General features: G+C 50.7%; 1 protein-coding gene and 1 long non-coding RNA gene across 5 annotated transcripts; one reads left to right on the top strand and one right to left on the bottom strand.

Annotated features, from left to right (window-relative positions):
• Positions 1-11,832: 11,832 nt before the first annotated feature.
• SPINT1 (serine peptidase inhibitor, Kunitz type 1) lies at positions 11,833-24,712 on the bottom strand. 4 transcript variants are annotated; one of them, XM_029951994.1, is made up of 11 exons: positions 24,479-24,712; positions 23,726-24,265; positions 15,754-15,881; positions 15,380-15,518; positions 15,101-15,286; positions 14,907-14,933; positions 14,456-14,581; positions 14,288-14,338; positions 13,366-13,536; positions 13,098-13,145; positions 11,833-12,730 (listed from the first exon to the last, which is right to left on the bottom strand). In XM_029951994.1, exons 2-11 carry the CDS (start codon positions 24,183-24,185, stop codon positions 12,507-12,509), a joined length of 1,560 nt encoding a protein of 519 aa, XP_029807854.1. In that variant the 5' UTR covers positions 24,186-24,265; positions 24,479-24,712; the 3' UTR covers positions 11,833-12,506. The 4 variants fall into 4 exon arrangements, with proteins under 4 accessions (XP_029807854.1, XP_029807856.1, XP_029807855.1 ...); XM_029951996.1 differs by having other exon boundaries at positions 15,116-15,286; XM_029951995.1 differs by having other exon boundaries at positions 24,566-24,712.
• Positions 20,725-21,539, top strand: LOC115302016. The gene is made up of 2 exons (XR_003913388.1): positions 20,725-20,892; positions 21,306-21,539. It is a non-coding gene; the product is annotated as an uncharacterized LOC115302016 (long non-coding RNA).

Raw genomic sequence — 24,712 nt, 5'->3', positions numbered from 1 at the left:
GCTGCTGTCTCTGTGTCATTTCCTGGAGCTGCCTGCCCATTGCTCTCTCACGGTCCTCTTCAAGGCCCAACAGCCAGGATAGATGGGTTGGGTACTGAAGGACTGAGGCTAGACTGAGAGGTAGGGGCTGGACTAGATGAGACAGTGTGATGGGAACTGGACTGGGGGGGCAGGTCTGGGGCTCCCCACTTGGAGCTTAGCTGGTTCCCAGGAGAGGTAGCGTGGGAAGCAGCCTAGGAACGGGTTTCCCCAGGTGTCAGCGCCAGAGTTGCTTTCCCATGACCTCACCAGGCGGGTGGTGCCCCTCCCCTCTCCCCCTCCTTTCTAGAGTACCTCGCTCAGCGCTGGGGTTCTGAGCAGTGGCAGGCCCTCTAACCTTCCTGCTCTGATCCTTCTAACTGTTCACAGGGTCTCAGGGTAGGGGGTCACTTGGCTCAGAGCCTGAGTATGACAGAACTCCATACAACCTAAACCTCAACCACTGACCAAACTTCTGGGTCAAGTTGGTTGGACCTAGTCTTCAGTCTTGGCACTCAAAGTCGACATAAGGACCGACTGAAGGTCAAGGTGCCAGGTTTCAGTAATTTAAATAGCAATTTGGTCCCAGAAATCCTGTGGAATGTGGGTTTATTGGGTGATGACTTGGAGAGGAGCAGGGATCTGAAGAACATTCCCTGGAATTGGAGCTGGAAAAAACTTTAAAGGGCACGTTGGAGGAAAACACACCCTTTCTTTTACCCAGAAAGAAAGTGAGACCTGGAGAAGAAAGGTAATACCTCAAGTGAGATATTATTAGCAAGTAGCTGTAGGAGCACTTTGCAAACTAGAGTTCCGTATGTGGGTAAGTGTTATTCTAATGGAGAGGTATTTCTAAGGCACACCTGGGGCACCTGCTGGGCACCTCCTGGGCACCTGCTGGGCCAGGTGAGTGTACATCCTTGTCCCAGCCCAGCTCCCTCTGCAGGAAGTGACAGCTGCCTGTGCATGGGAAAGCGGGGCTGAGGGACAGAAATCCGAGCCAAGTGAAATCTTAATCCCCAAATTTAATTTTAGCCCAGACTGTCCAGCTCCTGTCCCACCAGGGCCCGTCCCCAAGAGCTCCAGCCATCCTGTCTGCCCTTGTCCCCTTGCCCCTCAGGTGGAGGTGCTGGAGCTGCACCATTGCAACCAGGTTCTGAGGGGTCTTACACCCCAGCTCCACAGCCTCTGTTACCTGGGTTCAAGTTCAGGCTGTGACATCAACCATGACCTTAAGCAAATCATTTCCCTTCTGTGTGCCTCAGTGTCATTATTTGCAAAATGAAAGACTCAGGATTCTGGGGATGCCTGGATGGCTGTCAGGAGAGCATGAAGTTCTCAATCTTAGGGTTGTGAGTTCAAGCCCCAAGTTGGCCAAGGAGTCCACTTAAAAAAAAATGAAATGAAATGAAATAGAATAAAAGAAAATACCCAGGATTCTGGATTAAAAGTTTTCAGACTGCTCCAAGGGGACTTAGAGGTGCCATGAGATGAGGGAGTAAGCCTAATCAGGTGATCTCAGAGGCCCTCCACCTCCAGCTTCTTCCCTAATTCTCTGATGGTATGTACAGCACATCCATGGCACCATGTCTCTTCTGCTGGGTCACTGAGCCTGGTTGGCACCTCCTGTCAGCCTTGTCCTCTTCATCCCTGCCACTGCTGCTCTCCGTCTAGGTCCTCCAGTGCTGCTGCTTTCACTTTGGCACCTCTCCAACTCAGGACTCTTACCAGCTCACATTGCCTGCAGTGAACTCCCAGGCCCTCATTTAGCATTCAAGGCCTTTTCAAATCTGACACCAACCTGGACCAGGCCAGCTGGTCCCAGTGATCCCATTCCCTGATCCCCAATTATTTTTTGACTTCTGACTCCAAGTCTTTGCTTTTGCCAAATTCTTTAGTTTGCAAAATGTGCCCATCCCCCAACCCCCACCCTGTGTCCAGTTTCTCTTTTAACCATCCTTCAATACTCCCCTTTCCTAGGAAGTGTCTCTTACTTGTATTAGTGTCTAAACTGCTCTCTTGGCATTTCAAGGGCTCTCTGAATTTGGTTACTTACTCAGGCTGCATCTCTCCAGTGAAAGGGAGAGGAAGTCCTCTTCATGCCCCTGTGCTCCCACAGGGTGTTAGGCTCAGGCAATGTTTGCTGCTGGCCCTTAAGTGCTTAAGATAAAAACGGGGTTCCTGGGTGGCTCAGTCGGTTGAGTGTCCGACTTCGGCTCAGGTCATGATCTCGCGGTTTGTGAGTTTGGGCCCCGTGTCAGGCTCTATGCTGACTGCTCAGAACCTGGAGCCTGTTTCTGGTTCTGTGTCTCCCCACCCCCGCCCTTCCCCCATGTATGCTCTGTCTCTCAATAATAAATACATGTTAAATTAAAAAAAAAAAAGCCAACCAGTGAGCCATGGAAGGGACCCTGAGAATCAAGCTCAGCTCCAGATATGTGTTACTGAAGCCTGGAGGTAGGCCTGAGAGCAATGGACCCTCTGAGACGCAGGGCCCAACCTCATGCCGGACAGGCAGCATTTACCTCTGGTTCCTAACCCACTGACTCATTCTGCTTCCGTTTCTCTCTGTAATATCTGTTTTTATTTTTTATCTTTCCTTTGCCTTTTCCCCCTCTCTTTCCAGTCTTGAGTCTAAATTTAAAAGTATTGATTTTATTAATTAGATAAAATTGTATGTTTCTTACATCTACATTATTCCATGCTCTTATGGATGTAAATTTTCTTTTTAAGTTTATTTTTTCTGAGAAAGCCAGAGACAGTGTGAGTCGAGCGGCAGAGAGAGAGAGAGAGAGGGAGACAGAGAATCATTAGCAGGCTCTGTGCTGCCAGCATGGAGACTGATGTATGGCTCAGACCCACAAACAATGAGATCATGACCTGAGCTGAAACCAAGAGTCAGATGCTTGAACTGACTGAGCCACCCAGGTGCCCTGGATGTAAATTGTTTTTAATGTCTATGTAACTAACCCTTAGCTGATATTTTAATGTTTATTTTACCATAATACATTCTCATAGGAAAATTAGAAAATCCTAAGAACTTGAAGATTAAAACTTTAGTAATAGTCTTAATTCCCAAAGATCACCAGTAGTACCATTTTGATATACTTCCTTCCAGCCTGTTCTTCTGTGCATGTTCTTGAAATACTTATTTTCTGGTCATGCTGCATATGCAATTTTGTATTTTGTTTTGTTTTGTTTTTCATTTAGAAATTTAACAGGGGTGCCTGACTGGCTCAGTCAGTAAGCCACTCCTAGGGTTGTGAATTCAAGCTCCACACTTGGGGTAGAGCTTAGTTAAGAGAGCAATAGGGGCGCCTGGGAGGCTCAGTCAGTTAAGCATCCGACTTCGGCTCATGTCATGATCTCGCAGTTCATGGGTTCTGGCCCCACGTTGAACTCTGTGCTGACAGCTCAGAGCCTGGAGCCTGCTTTGGATTGTGTGTCTCCCCCTGTCTCTGCCCCTCCCCCACTCACACTCTGTGTTTCTATCTCAAAAATAAATAAACATTAAAAAAAGAAAAGAAAAAGAAAAAATCTAGTCTTTGGTTTGGAGACTGGATCCCATATAATCCCAAGTGACTCTTGTGAGAGACCTTGGGTTTCTGTGTACATATGACTCTGGTGGGGGGCAGGTGCTCTTTGCTGGAGCATGACTAGAAGATTGTGGGTGTTCAATACATACTAAATGATGACAAGGTGCATGTATATTATGTATTTGTGTTCACATACATTTCTCTGTGTCCCTGTTTTTGCTCTTGCATATTTAAAGTGGGTATTGTCTTTGTCCAAAACTTAGAATAATTCCATATATGTGCAAGTCTGTGTATCTATGTCTGTGAATGTGGTGTCTCTCTTTAGGCAAGATGTGTACAGCCCTGCACGTGTATGTCTGTGTGGCTACATGAGGTCTGCCCTTAGATGAGTGTGTATTATACACAAGTCTATGTGTGTGTCTAGGTGTGTGTAAGTTGGTCTCTGCGCCTGTGTGTGCACATCTAGGTTGGGCCTAGTTTCTTGGCAGCCATGCGTCTGTGTGTTCGTGTGTGCCTAGGCTCAGTTCTGTGTGACTCTGTGAGAGGGGTCCCTCTCTGCGGGCATCCTTGTGCTAGGTGTGTGTGCGCCCGAAGGAGCTGTGCCTCCCTTACTTTCCCCCTGGGAGCAGAGTGGTGCCCAGGGCGGGCGTGACGCACCCTCCCTGAGCTCCCCATTCTCCTGGGAACCAGCTGGGGAGAGTGAGCGAGACCGAGAGCAGACTGCGTCAGGAGCACCAGCCCCTTTTGCAACCAGCCCAGGCCCCAGGCGGTAACCACGGCTCTCACAGGTCAGACCTGCCCGCTGAACCTGGCTGCCAGGAACCCAGCTCCCACAGGGCTGCACCGTCAGCTCCCTCCTTGGGCCTGTGCCAGATCCTCCAGGGTGAGCAGGACTCAGCCAGCCGAGGGGCCACATTAGTCACCCTGTGACAACAGCCGGGAGTGACTTCCTGGGCCTGGGCAGCACTGGCTGTCCCAGGGAATCACTGCTTTCTGCCTCGATTGCAGCAACGATGAGGCAGCTTTATCTCCTCCATTATTGCCTTCTGTTCTTACAACTGAACTTTAGGATAGGCCTGGCAGCTCTCATAAGCTCCAATTTTTAGATAAAAAGACAAGCACAGAGGCCCCTGACCAAGGTGAAGGCGGAGCTGGGCCTCGGACGTGGGTTTCTTGACTCTGGGTCCAGGCCTCTTTTTGGTGATCTGCCCAGAGCTCTAGGTTTCTTGCCCCCTAGAAATGATTCTCTCAGAGGGCAGGACTGGGAGTCCTGGTTTCTGGGACAGATTTGGTTTTTCTAGGCTGGGGAGTGAGGCAGAGAGAGACAGGTCTGGAGGTGGGAGGTGGGGAGTGATGTTGCCACTGAACTAGGACTGCCTTCCTAGTGGAAGATTTTCAAGGCTTATTCCACTGAACAGAGGATTTGTCTCACAACATGAAACTTATTGTCAGATTCAGTATATATTTTTTTTAATGATTTTATTTATTTTGAAAGAGAGAAAAAGCACCAGTAAAGAAGGAGGGGCAGAGACGGAGAGAGACACAGAATCTGAAGCAGGCTCCAGGCTCTGAGCTGTTAGTACAGAGCCTGATGGAGGGCCTGAACCCGTCAACTATAGGATCATGACCTGAGCCGAAGTCCGACGCTCAACTGACTGAGCCACCCAGGTGCCCCAAGGACAGGTATTAATAGAGGTCCTATTCAAGCTTAAAAATATCCTGACAAGCAGAGCCTGTCCCCAGAGGTCTCCCTCCAGGTATAGCAAAATCACTGTCCTGGTGAGACAGGGGATCTTTCATTCCTGGGGCACCACCACACCCCTGCCCAATAGGCCATGTGCTATGCTGACCACCCCATCTTCCATGGGGCCATCCTGTTTCAGCCCCATCCCTGAATCTGGGGAGCTTGGGTGGCTCAGTTGGTTAAGGATCTGACTTCAGCTCAGGTCACGATCTCAAGGTTTGTGGCTTTGAGCCCCACATCAGGCTCACTGCTGTCAGCACAGAGCCTTCTTCAGATCTTCCGTTCCCTGCTCCCCCTCCCTCCGCTGCTCATACAATCTCTTCCAAAAATAAATAAGCATTAAAAGAAATAACTTTCCTATGTTCACCCTGCTTGTAACCCCTTTAGAAGACAGACCCAGTCATTGTCACCAGCAATATAGCCTCCTTGACCCTCATCTGTACCAATCTGTCTCTCTCCCCAGGTGTCTGGATGACTCGCTGGCTCTTTGGCAGTGAAGGACAGCAGGGGGGCCTTTGGGTCTATTGGGGGCATAGAGGTTGAAGCTGGCAGAAAATCAGGTAGCAGAGACCCCAGCCAGGGACACCTGACCATGATGGCTTCCTCCCTCAGACCCGTTGGCCATGTTCTGCTGCCTCGCCCCTCTGCTACTCCTCTCCGGTACCCTGCATCAGTTGGAGAGCAACCAGAGCCTGTCCCCAGAGTTCTCCCTCCAGGTACAGCAAAATCACTGTCCTGGTGAGACAGGGGATCCTTCATTCCTGGGGCACCACCGCACCCCTGCCCAATAGGCCATGTGCTATGCTGACCACCTCATCTCCCATGGGGCCCTCCTGTTTCAGCCCCATCCCTGACTTGCTGGGTGACTTCGGGCAAATTACCGCTTTCCTCCTCGTCTGAGTTTCTCTCAGTTGTGATGTGGGGCTTATACTTTCTGCCCCTCCCTGGCTCCCAGGGGACCTGCAGGGATAAGCAAGATAATAGCGGGGAACTGATTTAGAGGAAGCTATTGAGAGCCAAGTAAGAGGTATCAGTACTGGCCTGTGTTTACATGGGTGTGGACCTTGGGTTCCCAGCATTCTGGGGCTTGGGACCAGCCCTGACAGCTTCTTGGCCTGGCACCTGGCTCCTTTGTCCCACTTCCAGAGAAAGGACCAAAACCAAAGCCAGGAGTCTAGTCTTTTTGAGAAGATTATGTCAGAGCAAAATGTTTGGGGCTCAGGAACATTGGCCTAGCTTTGTCCCCAGCCACTCACTGTTTGACATTGGGCCAGTTACTGTCCCTCTCTGGGCCTCAACAGTTTGACTCTGACAGTCTCCCTCAGCTCTGCACTCAGGGCTTGTGAGTCTGTAATCAGAGGCCAACATCATGCTTTGGGGATAGAAAGGACCTTGTTATCTAGCCCTTTACTTTTTGTAGACTATAATGTACCTCTCTTTGAGGGCCACAGGTTAACCCTGGTCAGCCTAGTTAACCTAAGTCCTAAATTGGTTGCCAAAAGGATCATTTGGGAGAATGCTTAAAACCTGGCACAGGCCTCTCCTCCACCCACAGCTGTCCATGGAAAGGGTGCTGGCCCTTGTCCCCTCCCCCACTACACCTGCAACTGCCTCCACCTGTGCCTCCACTCCCTGCCTTTACCAGGTTTCCACCTGGCTCCTCTCCTTAGCTGGCTCCTTCCTGACCTTGGCAGGCTTCAAAACTCTTCACCTTTGAACCGCTCTCTTCCAGGCCTCCAGCCACCCCTCAAAGTGCTCCTCCTCTGGGTCCTCTCCCTCCAAGCAGAGTCCCTGTCTTAAGGTCCAGAGTGTTTCTCTCTCCCAGCAATCTCCCATGCCCCCATTTACCCCTACCCAGCCTACGCCAAATCCAGGCACTCAAACCTCTCCCCCAACCCCAGAGCCTCACCGCTGGAGTGTTAGGGCCTCACCAGGACGCACCTGTAGGGGGAACATGCAGCGCTGACTGAATGACCCAAAGACTACAACGCCTATGTTTTTGCCTTGTTCCTGGCTTTTCTAAATGTTCCTTCTTGCTCTTTCTTATCTTCTTCCTACGTTATACTCATATTATCTCATACTTTATAGATCCTTTTAAGCTGCCTTTAAATTCTTCCTCAGGAAGGCAAGGCATAAGCAAACAAAAACTAAGTAATTAACAATAAAATCAGTGAAACCAGTAGCCAGCTGGTATCTGGGGCCTGGTTCTCTTGAAGCTGCCCCGCCCACGCGGCCCTGTTTCTGCCAGTGGCACTGCCACCCATCCAGGCTTCGAGGACAGAAAACCTGAAGGCTCCACTGACTCAGATTCTCCCTCTGCACACTCCAGGTACCGAGCTTTCCTGCCTCCCCTTTCCCCAGATCTCAGAAGCTCACTCTTCTTTTCCCTCCCCACTGTCTCAGTCCCTGTTACAGAGCTGCATGGTTTGATGATTTGTTCTTTCTGGAATATAAATACTTTCTCAAAAGAATAACTTTTTCTTATTACAAAAGCAATAGACATTTATTGTAGAAAATTCAGAAAATGCAGGCTGACAAAAAGAAGAAAACAAAAACTACCTGTAATTTTATCAATGAGAGATAACACTGTGGACATTTGGGTAAATATCATTTTCCGGTTTTGTTTTAAGTTATTTTATTTTTCATTTTAAGACAGAGATAAAGCACAAACAGGGGAGGGACAGAGAGAGAGAGGGAGATACAAAATCTGAAGCAGGCTCTAGGCGTCAAGCTGTCAGTGCAGAGCCTCACAGTGTTCAAACTCTCATGAACCACAAGACCATGACCTGACCCAAAGTCAAGAGTTTGATGCTTAACCAACTGAGCCACCCTGTTTTATTGTTTTAAACATACAGCCTTTTTTTTTTTTTTTTTAACACCACAACCAGGAGCCTCTCTATTTCTTTCCTGGTTTATTTTCTTGGTCCTCCTAGTTCCAGGCTCCCCTGATAGAAGCCCCCAAAGCCACTGCAGTTTGGGGGAAAAAAAGTGCTCTGGGGAAGCCTGTGGGAGAGTTTGGGCCACCTCTCCTCCACCCCCCACTGAAGCTGGCCTTCTGGGTTTGGGGCTATCAGGTGGTGCTATTGACAACAACCCCTCCCATGGGGACCTGAAAAGTGCCTTCCCAGCCAACCCAGTCTAGGGGTTGGGTGGGGAAGGGAGTGGTCTTGTGCAATAGGGCAAACCACTCCTCAGTCAGGGCTGTTTGTTTAAGTGGGCAGGGATGAGTTCGGGAGAAAACCCAATTTTTGTCAGTGCTTATTTGAACTATTGGGACCAATAGGTTTTTGGAGAAAACTCCCCAATATGGGAAGAGAGGTTGGGTTATAAGAAGATGGGGAGGGGTTCCCAAATTGAGCCTAGAGCGGCCTGCCTGGTGGGGGTTATGGATGGGTTAGTGCCTGCCCAGCTCAAGAGGACCCAGACTCAGTGCCTGGATTGCTGCAGGAATGGGAGCCCCCGATCACCAGTCTCCCAGGTTTTCACATAAAGCTAGAAAAGTGGAATTTTAAAAAAATGAAGTTTCTTGACTCTTTAAATGTTGGTAAATAATCAAAGAAATTGAACGACGGTGTCAAAGCATGGTTGGCTGCCAGCATGCAACTTTTTCATTAGACTTTACTGCACATCTACTGTATACCTTACACAGAATATCCTAATTGACTTCGTATTGCTTCCTCCCTCCTCCCCTCTCCTGTGGTCCAGCCTCCAGTGATATGCCCTGCTTACCTAACTATTTCTTAAAGTAGAGTCTGAATCGCTCCTTCCCCTGCTCTAATCTCTTCAATGTGTTCATCAACATTGCCTCTATCCACCAAGCTCCCGGCTTTCCCCCTCTGTGCTTGTGCCAAACTGAGCAGCTTCTTGATCCCCTATCAAAACGAGACGCGTGCTCGTCACTGCCTGGTTTTTACTATGATTTTGTTATGCCTGGAACTCCCACACCCACCTGCTCAACTTTTTATACCTCCTCCGTGAAGCCATTTCTCAACCGCCCTCTTGATTTCCATGGCTTGACCAGCCTCTGCTTTATTCAACAGCCATTTTTTGGACACCTTGTATCTACAAGCAGAGCCTGGCACCAGGAATACTGAGATAAATAAGACCCCATCTGCAGGGTGCCTGGCTGATATGCAACTTTTGATCTCAGGGTCATGTGTTCGAGACCCATGTTAGGTGTAGGGATTACTTAAAAAAAAAAAAAAAAAAAAAAAAAAAAGAGACCCCATCCCCATCCCTGCCATTGGGAGCCTCCTCCAGATGAGGGCAAGCACATCCTACCATGGGCCATGTGTGTGCAGCAGAAAGGACAGCAATGGGCTTTGGCTAAAGAGACAAGGCTTTTTCGGCTTCATCACAGGGTGTGTAGAGGTTTCCTGGGGCAAAGGGGCACTTGAGGTAGATGCCACTGCCTGTACAAAGGAATGGAGTGTGGAAGTTCTAAGAAAGGGAGTCACTTGGGTGGGGAAAGTCACAGAAACAAGCGGTTGAAGGACCAATTTTTTTTTCTTTTTACAGTATTTGCATTCCTCTGCCTGCACTCCACAGTGTGAGCTCCAAACAAGCAGGGGCTGTTTCTGCTTTCGTTGCTTCACACCTGCCACCTGCCTGAGATTGTGTACCCTTTTCTCAAACACAGCAACAGATGGGTGGTGAGAGTGCCCCCTAGCGGCCCCCGTGCAATCCTTCCTCCCAGAACCACAGCTGACCTGGCTGACTCCTCCCTCCATCCCAGATCTTACTGGGGACGCGCTTTACTGGACATTGTCTCACTTCATCTCCACCCCTCCCTCAGAGGAGGATGTTCCTTTCTGTCTAACACTTATTAAGCACTTATATTGGGTTGATCACTGTTCTAGGCACTGGGATACAGCATTTAATGAGTCATTAATCACCTCAGCTTTGGAAGTGCTTCAGAGATCTAAGGGATAATGGGGGGTGTCCCCAGTGCTAGGGGGACTAGAGGGACCAAATCCATGTTGAAGTTTGAAGGATAGATGAATGGCCAGCCTGTAAAATGGGAGCAGCCAAAGCACAGTAGCAAGCCCCTGCCATCTATCCATTACCATTGACTAAGGTTGTGGAGGGATGTGGAGTGATGGAGACCCAGGGAAGATGTTGATACCATCTGTTGTCTCCAGGAGCTCACAATCCAGAGGGAAGACCGCTAAGTAAACAGAAAGGAGAAAGGGGCACTCCATGCTCAGGGTTCTGTTAGCAGATGCTAGGGCGTTTCGCACCTGGATGTGTGCGGGAGCATTTGGGGAGTAAGGATTAGGCTGAAAGATGAGAAAGGAGGATGTGGTCCAGGCCGAGTACAGCAGGTACAAAAACAAAGTGTGAGAGTTAGCCATCAAAAGGATGCTAGAAAGGTTCTTCTTGATCTGGGTGCTTGCTTTCTGGGTGTGTACAGTGAGGGAAATCGATTGAGCTGTACATTTGTGAGTCAGGTATGTACATTCACCCTCAGTCATTTAAAGGTAGCCTCCAACCTCTCACATTCCCATGTTATTTTCCTGCATAGTAATTATTACAATCTAAAAGTCTCTCTTTGGTAACACTAGACTTGGGAGCCACGTTCATGTTGGGGTTTGAACCTGGCCCTCCAGTACCAGCTCTAGGACCCTGGGAATCTGGCTTTGCTGAGCCAGCTTCCTGTAAACTGGAGATAATAGGACCTTCATCATAGGGCTGTGTGCTGAGACAATGACTTGAGATACATAAAGCACTTACACAGGTGCTTCCTATGTCCTTTATCTTGACAAATATCAGATTGTCAGTACACAGAAGCTCAGTATGTAATTTGTTAAAGAAATGAATTAAAGGAGGCTCCTGGGAAGCCCAGTCAGTGGAGCATCGGACTTGTTATTTTGGCTCTGGTCATGATCTCAAGGTTTGTGAAGCTGAGCCCCTGTCTGGCTCTGCACTGACAGCACAGAGCCTGCTTGGGATTCTTTCTCTCCTTCTCTCCCTGCCCCTCCCCCACTCACATGCACAAACTCTTTCTCTCAAAGAAACTTAAAAAAGATGAATGATTTTTTTTTTTGCACCAAACAAAAGGTGGCTTATGCCTTTGGAGGGGTGTGGGGTGGAGTGGGATGCCTCCCGGGCAGGCAGAGCTTAGGGAGCAGCACAGATGGGTGTCCTGGGCCCCCACACCAGAGGGAATAAGGAGAAGAACCAGGGTTCAAACCTGTGCTCCCTCCCCTGAGTCCTCTGCTACACACCACAGTTAGGATCTGCCCCAGCCACTGAGCAGGTTGTTGACAGGCTCCAACCAAGAAGAAATAATGCTACACAGCAGCACCGCAGCCTTCCTGGGCCCCCTTCTTGCACAGCCTCTCACCCCTCCCCTCTGGTGGTCAAACTTGGCAGTTCTTTCCACCCTCAGGGGCTGGGGCAGTTTCGGGAAGGGTGGGAAAACCTGCTCAACAGGGTGGCCAAAGCCTGAACCGGTTGTACAGGGCAGTCCCAGCTCCCCCCCAGCAGCCCTGTCCCTCTCCTGTGGCCCACAGAGCAGAGGCAGCAGCAGCCTCACAGAACCAACTATTTTATTACACTGTGGGTGGACTGGGGCCTGTGGAGGGCAGGGGGATGGGTGGGGTGTGATGCCTGAGAGCCCTGGGGCATGTGGGGAGGATACTATGGAGCATCAGGCTCTGTAGGGCGGGCAGGTGTACTCTTGGGGGAAGGGAAGAGGCGGCCCCTTTCCACTCCTCTCACCCATCCCCATGGCATTAAATAAACAAACAGGAGCTCTATATAGCACAAAATATACAGGGAGGTCCTACCCCCTCCTTTAGCCCTCAACTGTGCAGAGTGGCAGGGCCAGCTGGGAAGGACAGGGCTGGGACCTCCAGCTTCTGAGATGGCGGCTTTAAACAGGAAACAAAACTCCAACTTCTTCACAAATCCCAGGCAGACAGGTCCATCTGTGTATGGGACTCCGGGTTCAAAGGTTTTCTGCTCCTCCCTGGCCCTGGAGCTTTCTCAGGAATGAGAGGCCTAAACTTAGCTGAGACATCTCTGAGAGGGGCTGGAGCCCTGGGCTCAGAAGCAGAGTGGGCCTGGGAAACAGGCTAGAGGAGTCTGATCCCAAAGTCTTCCCCGGCCCAGGCTTCCATCCTGACAGAAAGGAAGGAGGGCCAGGCAAGAGCTGGAAAGAGCCTGCAAGAGCCCTAGACTGAAGGGCCAAGGCAGCCCCAGGCTCAGAGGGGCCGAGTCGTGTGGTTATAGACCAGGTGCTCCATGTCCTCTGTGGTGGAGACTGTGGAGCTGGCGGGGGTAGGGGGTTGAGGGTGATGGAGGTGGTGGTGTTGGCGGTGTCTGTGGAAGTCCTTTCTCTGGTTCTTGAAGAAGCAGTAACCTAGTATGGCTACCACCACCACAATGCAGATGACCAGGAGTACTGCAATGGCCACTTCCACGGAGCCTGGGGGGAAGAAGAGGCCTAATGGAGGAGTTCCTGGAGCCTGCTCAGCTCTGATGCCCAACCCCCCACTCTGCGCAGAGGGAACCAAGTCAAATGGATGCCAGGTATGTAAAGACCTCCAGCGTACAAGCAGCTGGGCTCCATTAGGAGCTCAAGGAAAGGCCTGGGGCTCTGACGGCAAACATACAACATGCACTTTACTGTGCTTTCCTCCTCTGCCCATGGCAGGCATCACTACAGACTGTGGTTCTCTGTCCCTTTAGCCAACCTCAGGATCCTTCTGAACACAGGTTTAGGCAATCGCGTGGAGTTGATCCTTGAGAGGATACCTACTTATCCTCTTGGGGAGAGGGCAGACAGGACTTACCTACGTTAGGAATGGGGGTTTCCCGCCGCAGACCAAAAACATCTTTCTCTACAAAATGATGAGGAGAGAGACAAGTCAGCACTAAAGGCTCTGAGACTCAACTGCTCCTCAGTGCCCCAGTCCACCCGCTGCCATCCTCCCCGACTCCCATTCCAGCACTCTGATGATGCGCTGTGACCAGCCTGGGCCCCTGGGACAGAGCAGAGTGCTCTAGCTCAGCCTTTCCCCTATCTTCCCCTCCCCTCCAGCCCCCCACTGCCCAGCTCACTGGAGATGCCACGACAGGACTCAAGACACTGCTGCTCCTCCTCAAAATTATTCTTATTGCCATAGCAACCACCATAGGTAAAGCGGGCACAGCGTTCACTGAATGGGTTGTAGTACCAACGTGGGATGTTCTCCAGGCAAAGACCTGTGTCTGGCAGGTCCACACAGTGCCCTGGGAGGTAAGGGACAGGCCAAAGGGGGAGTGAGTCCATGAGGGGGGGGCCTCCCTGCCACCATCCACTAGGCTGCACAGGGATGCTGAGAGCCACCTCCTGACCCACCTCATGCTGAGGAAGGCTGAGAGTCAGTGAGGGCCTCTGGGGCCCCAGAAACAGACAAATCCTGGGCAACAATCTTAGGCACAGAAATATCCCACATTGAGTCCTGTAACTATTGTTTTCCATTTTCTTTCAGCTTTTCTGACTGTGTCAAGGTCTCGGTTTTCTCTCCAGTACTGAACGGTCTATTTTTAACAGTGAAGGCTCAGGGTCTGATCCCTGGCAGGTAAATGTCCAGAGAAAATTAACGTTGTTTTATTATAGTTATTGTAATAATTAATTTCAACCTCTAGCACATAACAGTGGCTTCTCATGTACGCTACGGATGTGAAATTTCCTTGAACACATTAAGTTAAAAACGTACCTAAACAAAAACAAAAACAAAACAGAACAAAAAAAAAAACAAACGTACTTGATTTATAGGGAAAATGGTGAGTAAATAACACCTCAGTGTGACATGTGGGCATGGTGTTAAGAGGGTGACCGAGGCCTGGGAAACATGAAGCTGAAGAGAGCCTAGGAGCCCGCCAGCTTTCCACCTGCAGCCTGGCACACACAGCAGGCCCCTTCGGCACATTGGAGGGGTGAATGAGGATGGCAGTGCCAGCCTCTCTCCTGCCCCAGGGTGCCTGAGGAGGACCTCACCTTTGTCACTGGGGAAATGGATGTTCTGGAGCTCCTCAAAGCCACTCGTGTCTGTAAAAATGAAAGATCAGAAGCCCAGGCCCAAACAAGGGTCTTACAGGGGTGCAGGATGAATGGCCAGGCCCTCCCCCTCCACTGCCCACCGCCCCTCCCTCTCCCGGGCCTCACATTTCTCACAGGTGGCCTCGTCGGAGGCATCGGGGCAGTCGGGAGTGTCGTCACACTCCAGGAAGCTGTCGATGCAGCAGCCATTGCTGCAGCGGAACTCGGTGGGGTGACAGGTGCCAGAGCACACTGGGTGGGGCAGGACGGTGTTGAGGGTGAGGTCAGGCTTGAGCATAGGTCACCAAGTACCAGAGTCCATCATCTACCTGGCCTTCTCTACCCCAGCATAGCATTATGACACGTCCCCTGCTCCCCTTCTAGCACCCCCCCACCCAAACTCTTCTATACACAAATTGGGTAGTTCCTGATAGGGTGCTGGGCTGCAATGGGTGGGGTGCCCATGGTCCTTACACATCCTACAAGGGCAGGAATGGGTTGCGCAAAGGGAGCTCAAACAGGGGCAAAGGCATGACCTGGCAGGGGTGAGGGGAACAGAGGAAGGAGCAAAGCCCACCTGGACGGTGCCTGTCCATTGAGGGGCCTGGGAGAGAGAAAATAGACAAGTGAGAGGAGTCAGGGCCAGGTCCCAGCAGGGATGAGTTGATAGGGGGGAGAGAGGGGACTGGGAATGCGGGACTCCCACACCCAATGCCCTGATGATGGAGAGACCACACCCCTGGGGGAAAGTCACCTGAGTCCCCAAGCTACCTCGTAAAGGCCCACCTTGCACATCTCGGCAGGCTAGCTTGCACTCTTCTTCCCGAAGGTAGTTGTTCTTATTGCCTAAACAACCTCCATAAATGAAACTCTTACAAATCTGTTCTGTGGGGTCGTAGTACCAGCGGGGGAAGGAACCGCGGCATCGGCCCACCTTGTTGGATGCGAGGCAATATTCTGGGGGAAAGGAAAGTTTGTGAGGGGGCTCTGTGGGGCCCCATCATTGGAGGGGGCTGGCTCCAGGTCCTCCCTCCCTGTCCCCTCCTTTACCTTCTGTCTGCTTGGGGGACAACACAGTAACTGTAACATTGGCCGTGCTCTCTGTCTGGTCTGAGTTGGCCGCTGTCAGCTGGAACAGGTAGGTGCCTTCCTTGAGTCCCCATAGCTTCACCTGGTCCGGCTCATTCTTCTGTACACAGGAGTAGCCATCAGGCTGGGACCCCCGATGCCCCTCAGCTGTCCCAGGTCCTCCCAGCCATACCCCCACACCCACAGGACACAGGGAAAGCAGAGGGACTCGGGATTAATTGTATCCTCAGCTTCTATCTACCCCAACCATCTGGAACCTCAGGTTGACCAATGGTCCTGGAAAAGAAACCCTGGAGAGCTGTGGTGGGGGCCAGGGAGCCAGCCTAGGATCTCACCTCTACTCTGACATCCGTGTCACCCTGCAGTAGGTACCAGTCTGTGCTCTCCACACCCTTCAGCACCAGGGGTTCCTGGGGCTGCACCTTCAAGTCTATGCCTGCCCAGGCCTTGGGGATCCGGGACCCTGAAGGGGAAGGTAAGGTAAGATCAACTCTCCCTGCATGGACCAGAGCTCTCCTGGGGTAGGGAGCAATACGGGCCACACCTAAACAAACCCAGGACTCAGCAGCCTGCATGAGGCACAGGCAGGAGCTCATGACACAACTATATTATCATCTTGCTCTCTATTTAGATAGTCTTTGTTACACTGAAGATATTTTTAATGTTGTAAACCCTACTTTCTAAAGGAAAATACTGAACAGCATGTGCCATTTGATCCCATTTAGGAGAAATATTTAGGAAAGGAGCTTATTCCCATTTTCTTTTTATTTATTTATTTATTTTGAGTGAGAGAGAGAGAGAGCACATGTGCTTGCACACACAAGTTGGGAAGGGGCAGAGAATCTCTTGTCAGTGCAAGAGCCTCAAGTGGGGCTTGATCCCATGAACTATAAGATCATAATCTCAGCTGAAATCGAGAGTCAGATGCTTAACTGACTGAGCCACCTAGATATCTCTATTTATTTATTCTTTTTTTAAGTAGGCTTCATACCTAGTGCAGAGCCCAATGTGGGGGGTTGAACTCATGATGCTGAGAACAAACATCGACACTTAATTGGCTGAGCCACCCAGGCACTCCCTCCCCCATTTTCTTTCTTTCTTTTTTTAAAATTTTATGTTTACTTATTATTGAGACAGAGAGAAACAGAGCATGAGTGGTGGAGGGACAGAGAGAGAGAGACACACAGACTCCGAAGCAGGCTCCAGGCTCTGAGCTGTCAGCACAGAGCCTGACGAGAGGTTCGAACCCACAAACCATGAGATCATGACCTGAGCCAAAGTCGGTCGATTAACCGACTGAGCCACCCAGGTGCCCCTCCCTCCCCCATTTTCTATAATAAGCAAGTACTTGTGCTAAGTGGTTTAAAATTTTAAAGTAACGATATTTTTGAAAAGCCAAATAAGTAAATGTGTAATTAACACTATTACCCCTCATTCTGCTGGTCTGGATAGCTGCTGAGAATCCTGTCCTGGTAGAACCGTAAGCACGAGTCTCTGGGCAGCAACGTGGCAAGACTTGGTGTCCTAGAGTATGTAGCCACAGGAGGGGGGTGCCTCTGCCCCCTCAGACAGACTCTGCCTCCCGTTACAAGAGGTCTTGAGGGAATCACACCCTCGCTCAATCTGATGATGCCTGAGCCTGGGGCTTCCTCCAGTCTCAAGTTAGAGGCTGGAGAGAAACCAGAACAAAGCAGAATTCCTACCTGTAGTAAGTTGAATGGTTAGACCCAGAAAATAAGGTTGTGTCTAACCTCCGGATTTTGTGAATGTGACCTTAACTGGAAAAAGACTGGTAGCAAAAGTAATGAAGTTAAGCATCTCCATACGAGATCATTCTGGATTAGTTGGGTAGGCCCGATCCAACGACACGTCTTTACAAAAGACAGAAGGGGAGAAAACAGAATGAAGAAAGGCCAAGTGAAGACAGGCAGAAACTGGAGTGTGATGTGGCCCCTAGCCAAGGACTGCATGGAGCCCCCAGGAACTGGAAAGATCAAGGAAGGATTCTCCCTTAGGGTCTTCAGAGGGGGTGTGGCCCTGACAACACCTGGATTTTGGATTTGTGTCCTCCAGAACTGTAAGACAGTAAATTTCTATTGTTTTGACTCATCTAGTATGTAGTAATTTGTTTCAGCAGCCATAGGAAATTATACACTGAGTTGGAGGGGACTCCAGTCCAGTTAGGCAGATAAGGCCCAACACCAGGAAGCAACATGGGAGAAAAGACCCAAAAAGAGGAAGTAATATGTGCTGCGTGTACAAGAAAAGGAAGTGGATATGCAGAGAGGGGAGCGACCACAGCAAGTCAGAGGAAAAAGGGAAGGCTTTCTTGAGAAGGGAGAAAAAAGGTGTTTTTTTTTTTTACCTTTTTAAACATAAATTAATTATTATTTTACATTTATTTATTTTTGGGAGACAGAGCACAAGTGGGGGAGGGGCAGAGAGAGAAGGAGACACAGAATCTGAAGCTCCAGACCCTGAGCTGCCAGCACAGAGCCCAAGGCGGGGCTCAAACTCACAAACTGTGAGATCATGACCTGAGCCAAAGTTGGATGCTCAACCGACTGAGCCACCCAGGTGCCCCTATTATTATTATCTTAAATGTTTATTTAGGTTTGAGAAAGAGAGAGAGGGAGGGAGACAGAGGATCTGAAGCAGGCTCTGCACTGAGAACGGAGAGTCCGATGTGAGGCTCGAACTCATGAACTGAGATCATGACCTGAGCCAAAGTCAGATGTTTAACTCACTGAGCCAACCCAGGTGCCCCAATTTTATTATTTTTTAATGTTTATTTATTTTTGATAGAGAAAGAAAGAGGCAGGTTGAGCAACAGAGGGGCAGAGAGAGAGACAGAGGATCCAAAGCAGGCTCTATGCTGACAGCAGAGAGCCTGAAGCAGGGCTCGAACTCATGAACCATGAGATCATGACCTTAGCTGAAGTTGGACACTTAACTGAGCCACTCAGGCACCCCAAGAAAGGATATTTTTAATTCTTTTGTTTTTGTTTTCATTTGGTTGGTTGTAGGGAAGAATGTGCGGTGCTGTTGATAACAGCAGAAAACATGAGCCAAAGGAAGGAACTGGGAATTTGCAAGGCAGGTCTGGCGGAAATTGAAGAGATCAGCCAGGATGAGACAGACCTCAAAGGGCCCTTAATGCAGGGCCAGAGCATGTGGACACAGCAGAAATAATGTGTCAATATTTAACAACTGGCAGTATAGGAAGGGGACAGACATGGCCATGATCAGTGGCACAGAGTTCTAGAGACCACAGCTGCACCAGACATTGACCTCCTAGATGAATGATGGAGGCCCAGGCAGCAGCTATCTATCCCTCTGTTTGGAATGCCTTCTATGGAACAAGGAGGCCAGTGAGTGGATCCGAGCCAACAGTTCAGGGCACATGCGAAGGGAGTCGTCTGAATTAAAGGGATAGTTAAAGGAATGGAAAGGAAGATGTGAGAAAAAGCTTTCCATGTCTGACTGGCACTGGGAATTGGGAAGGCACAGACAAAAGGGAAACCAGATCTAGAGAGATCCTGGAATTGAGAAGTTGAACTTGAGGGACGGAAGACCATTGAGGGAAGTGGCTAGCAGGCAGTGGAAGTGTGCGTGGGGACTCCTGAAAACTCAGAGATGGAGACAGATATATTTACATATTGTTAACAGCTGCTTTCACATTACAACAGCAGAGCTGAGCGACTGGAACAGACTGTATGGGCCACAAAGTGTAAAATATTTCCTATTTGAACCTTTACAGAAATTTTGCTGACCACAGATCTCCATCACCTGCCCTCCTAACCACCCAGCCACAGCTGCATTCTTGCCCCTTTCCAGATGAGAAAATTGACACCAGAAAGGTTAAATGACTTGCCCAGGGTCACTCATTTTCTGAACCGCAGAGTAGGGATCTGAACTCTGGTTTATCTGACTCTATAGCTCATGGTCTTTATAAAATAGCATGCTACAGGCCACTCACCTACTTAGAGGAGTGATTTTGATTGCTGTTCATTGTCTCGGGGTTTTTAAATTAGGTAACACATATATATGATACAAAATTCAAAAAATACAAAAGAGTTGGGGTGTCTGGCTGGCTCAGTGGAGCATGAGACACTTGATTTCGGGGTTGCAAGTTTGGTTGGGTGTAGACATTACTTAAAAAATGAAATCTTGGGGCACCTGGGTGGCTCAGCTGGTTAAGTGTCCAACCTCGGTTCAGGTCATGATCTTACAGTTCATGAGTCTGAGCTCCACATTGTTATCCATGCTGGTGGCGTGGAGCCTGCTGGATTCTCTCTCCCTCCCTCTCTGCTCTCCCCACTCTCTCTCTCAAAATGAAAAAAAAAAAAGTTAAAAATAAATTAATTAATTAAACTAAAACCTAACCACCACCTCCCCTCCCCCCAAAAAGTACAAAAGAGCAGTGAGTATTAAGTCTTGTCTTTTCTTAGCCTTTTCTCCTTAACCTCCCAGGGTCCTCTCACTAGAGGCCACCATCCTTACTATTTTATATGTGCGTGTGTGACTAGCAAGAGACAGTACTGAATTTATAAGCATGCAAGTTCTTTCTGTTTTTCCCACAATGTATTTTGGAAATCATTCCATAGCAACACAGAGTTTCCCCCTTTCTTGGTTCCACAGTACTCGTTATATGTAGGCATCATAATTTGCAACTTACTTAACCAGTACACCAGTCTCCTCTTAACTTAGATTCTTTGTTTTTTTCCTTTCTTTTCCTCTTCCTTCCCTACTTCCTTCCTTCCATATTGCTTCAGGGCTTTTTTTTTTTTTAATTTTTTAATGTTTTATTTATTTTTGATACAGACAGAGACAAAGCATGAAAGGGGGAGGGGCAGAGATAGAAGGAGACACAGAAATGGAAGCAGGCTCCAGGCTCTGAGCTAGCTGTCAGCACAGAGCCTGACGTGGGGCTTGAACTCACGAACGTGAGATCTGACCTGAGCCGAAGTCGGAGGCTTAACCGACTAAGCCACCCAGGCGCCCCAGGGCTTATTATTATTATTAAAACACCACTGCCATATCCAATTATAAGATGCATTGACAGAAATTGAGATTGGTTCTGATTCTTTGCTATTAGACACGGCACTACAATGAGTAACTAGCTGGTAAGTTGGTTTACACATGTATTAGTATAGCTGCAAGATGAATTCCTACAAGTGAAACTGTGTTGAGGATCATGTGCATTTACAAGGTTGGTTGGTTGGTTGGTTGGTTGGTTTATTTATTTATTTATTTATTTATTTATTTATTTATTTATTTATTTATTTAAGTGATCTCTCCATCCAACGTGGAGCCTGAACTCACAACCCTGAGATCAAGAGTTACATGATCCTCCGACTGAGCCAGCCAGGTGCCTCCATTTACAGTTTTGATGGACATGGCCAAACTGCCCTCCACAGAGGCTCTCCAGAAGGTTATGTCAAGTGTAAGTGAATTGAAAGGAAGGAGATAAGGTAAGAGATAAGAACGGCTCATAGGAAGCTGAGTCACAGAGATTTCTCTTTGACGAGGCAGAGAAAGGGAGCCAATAGGGGACTCACAGAGGGGAGACCCAACAGGGAGAAGAGCAGGACACACAGTGACAGCAAAGGGATGAGAGGGGAGAGCTTCCATAAACATGTCAGATGCAGGTGCAGAGGCCTAGAAGGATAAGAAAAGGAGGACCTGGGTCGCAGGGGTGGAGAGGAAATAAAATTGGAAGAGCAGGAAAGAAAAGTGCCTATCTGGGATGAACTGTACCCAGGGGGCTTGGCTGGCAATCAGCAGAGGGTCCAACAGGGGCAGGTTCTGAGGTAACCTCTAAAAGAAAAAGCGATGGGGGCAGTGAGCTGGGGGACACCCATGCCTCCCTCCTTGCATTTTCCAGAAAGTAATCAGCTAAAGACAAGACTACGTGGGAGTCCACCTGGCAGACAGGCTAGCCCCACCAGCCCCTGGGGTGGAAGTGGACAGCAGAGTGATGCACCTTGGGCCAAACCAGCAACATCCACCCAGCCCCAGGCCCCAGGAGCAAGGGGCAGATGCCCCACCCTACCACTCCCTACTTCCCACCCCCAAGAGAGCAAAGGGCCAGAGTGGCAATAAAGGAAGTCCTTCCCCAGCTGCCAGGCCTCAGTACATCTCCAAGAAACCCAGACTCCACCTCCTAAGCCACTCCTTCTACAGAAAGAGGGGGAGGGCAAGTGAGGGGAGAGAAGGAAGTTAGCAGATGTTGCTGAGGCCACAGGAATCTGGACTAGATGGGCCACAAACAGGGAAAGAGGAACAAATCAACCCACTCTGGGGAGGACTTCTATACCCAACGAAAGAATCAAAGGTTTAAATGCCCTGAGCACCTAGGTGCCCACCTTGCCTGCATTGGTCCGCCCTAGCCTCCAGGATGGTTTTATCCTGCTCTTCCCCATCTCCAACCTCTAGCCAGGCTCAGCTGAGAAGGGACTCCTTGATCCCAAACAGTGCCCGCCAACCCCCAAAGCACTGCAGCACCCTTAAAGTGGCCTGGAGCTCGCACTCAGTTCACACCCTGCCCAGTTCTCTAAATGACCCAGGAAATCCCCACTCCACCCTGTGTTGTGCCAAACAGGCCAGCCAGTCTGGGGTGGGGGCATTTCCTAATAAGGAAGGCTGGTCCCAAGACCCTGTGGCCCCATCCAGCTCATCTTCCCAACCAGACCCCAGAGTTTCAGGTGCTGGCCCTGAAGTAGAACCCCCATGGACCCTCTGTCAGAGCAGGAAGGCACAAGCAGCTCAGGTCAATTAGACTCATCACCACCTACACTCTCTGCTACTTCCTTGTGGAACAGGCTCAGGCCCTGGCCCAGTGGGACCCAGGTGGCCCAGCCTGCCCCAGAGATGATGCCCACTCTCTCCTTGCCCCACCCAAAATCCCCATCCCACCTCTCTCCTCAGAGACCCAGGAGAACTACTGGAAGGATAGGGAAAAAAAAGAGTGGGTCCTTAATCTGAGAGAGAGTCTGGCCCAGGAAAAAGCTGGGAACTGAGACCACCCCCAGATTGAGTACCAGGCCTGTCCGGGCCCCTCAGCTCCCCTATCTCTGGTTCTATTATCTGCTGGGCGATCTTGGGTCAGAGTGCTATGTTTCTACCAAAAGGGTGGTCTTATGTGAAAACTAGCACAGGACTTTTGGAGACCCTGCATGGGTTGAGTCCCACGTCTCCCATTTACGGGCAGTGATGTCCTGGGCAAATTATTTAACATGGGAGTCAGTTTCCTAATCTAAAAAGTGGGATGACAACTAATAGCACCCTTTTCAGAAGTGGTTGTCATGAGGCCTAAGTCAGAGACTAAGTGGCACAGCAATCAGTAAACTATAAAGTGCTAACAGAGGTTATCAGTTGTGACCCATCCCTGCCCTGGAGCCCTACCTGGCCGGATCATCAGACAGAGAAAATGGGGAACGAAGGTCTCTGGAGGGGCCCCCCGATCTCAGCTAACTGCTCAGTCCTAGGAAGAAGGAGGAGGAGCCCCCACTTTGCCCTTATCCCTAGAAGTAAACAAGGTGAGCAGACCTTGTAGCTTGGCTATCACATCCTAAACTGGGAGAGCCCTGCCTGGCTCACCTGCGTACACACACACCTGCAGGGACAGCTGACATCCCTCCCCTACCAGGTATACATACCAGTGGGCTGACTCACTCAGCAACCCTCCTCACCCCCACCCAGAGCCTCTGGCTACTGTGCCCACAACACCACCCCTTCCCCTTTTAGGTCAACCCCAGACTGGGCTTGTTATTTGGCATCTGGGATCTTGCAGTTGTTGCCACACCACCAAAAGGTCAGTAGGTGAGAAGAGGGGGTGCAGAGAGATACTAACCAGGCCCAAGCCCAGCAGTAGAGAAGCAGACTATCCTACCCCAGGCTCACTTGGCAGAGCCTCAAGGTACCTAGCACAGTGCTTGGCCAGGGGTATCTAGCTGGTCACCAGGCGGCCTCCAGACAACTCACTCCCTGACTTAGCATATGAGGACCAGCAATCGAAAATCCGTAGGCGCTGCCTCCTCTCTCTCAAACACAAATCCCAGAGCACCAGCCCACTCAACATCCTGAATTAGGGAGCCAGAGTCTGGGTTCTAGGATGTCACCCCTCCCCACTCTAGTAGCCTGTCTTTTGTTTACTGTTTATACTGCCTACTTATAAGGAGGAGTCAGGCCTGAATGTGTCTGTCCTTCTCACTCCTTTCTGATGCTTGCCTCCCCCAGGACTCCATTACCAGTTCCTTTTTTGAGTCTCTCCAGATCCATCCAACCCGGCCCCCTTGTCCTCACCTCCAAAGCCCTGGGTCCGAAGCTCGCGGTAGGAGCGGTAAACCTCCCGCGTGAGGTAGTTGATGAAGCCCTCCCTGGGTGCGAACTTGCACACGAAGTTCTGCTCGTAGAGGCAGTTCATTAGGAAGCAGGCGGCAATGGCGTCCTCCCCGCCGTCGGGCTGCAGCTCCACCAGCGCCAGGTTGCAGTTCTGGGTGGTGCAGCAGGCGCGCACGCAGTCCCAGCCGCGGCGCACGGTGGGAGAGCCCAGGAAGGTGGCCCCGTTGCCTACCGAGGCCTCGGTGTCGAGCACGAAGGCAGGCACCCCGGCGGTAAAGCGGTCCAGGCAGGCGCCTCCCGCGGGCAACCCGGGGGGCGCGGGCGGCGGCCCCGCCTCGGTGCCCAAGAGATCAAGGGCGCACAGGAGCCACATGGTGACTGCTGGGACGCTGGCCTGGGAGAGGCGGGTACGGGCCATCATCCTTCCCGGGGCCGTTGCCCTCCTCCCCACGGGGGTCACCTTCACTGTGCGGGCCTCTGGGCTCTAAGGGTGCTGGAGACCTGAAAGAGGGGAGGAGACAGAGGAGGAGACACACCGGATGAGCCAGAGACTTCAAGGGAGGCGGGCAGGCCAGGAGGAAGTCGAGAAGAGGGCTGGGAAGCACCCCGCGCCCCGGGAGTGAGAAGGGGTATGCGGGCCCAGCCCTCCCACGCCCACTCCGGTGACCCGGCCGCTCGCGGACCCCTAGATGGAAGGCTAAGGAGCTCACGTACCCAGGCACACGCAGCAGCGCACAACAAAGGGCCACACATGCTCGGATCCCGCTCCGTCTCCGCCTGGCGCTCCAGGGCCCCGGTTACCTGCGCAGGTGAGTGGGGTGGAGCCGCCCCTGCCGAGGTTCCGGTCCCGGCTTCCTGCGCGGCTCGGGCCCCCGCTTCCGCCCCGGTGCCGGGTGCGCTCGGCCACCTCCTCCCAGGGTTTCTGGTGAAACTGAGTCAGTGAGGCCG

This window comes from Suricata suricatta, chromosome 9 (assembly GCF_006229205.1).
Source record: "Suricata suricatta isolate VVHF042 chromosome 9, meerkat_22Aug2017_6uvM2_HiC, whole genome shotgun sequence".
Classification (NCBI taxonomy): Eukaryota; Metazoa; Chordata; class Mammalia; order Carnivora; family Herpestidae; genus Suricata; species Suricata suricatta.
This window is presented reverse-complemented; position numbering and strand designations above follow the sequence as displayed.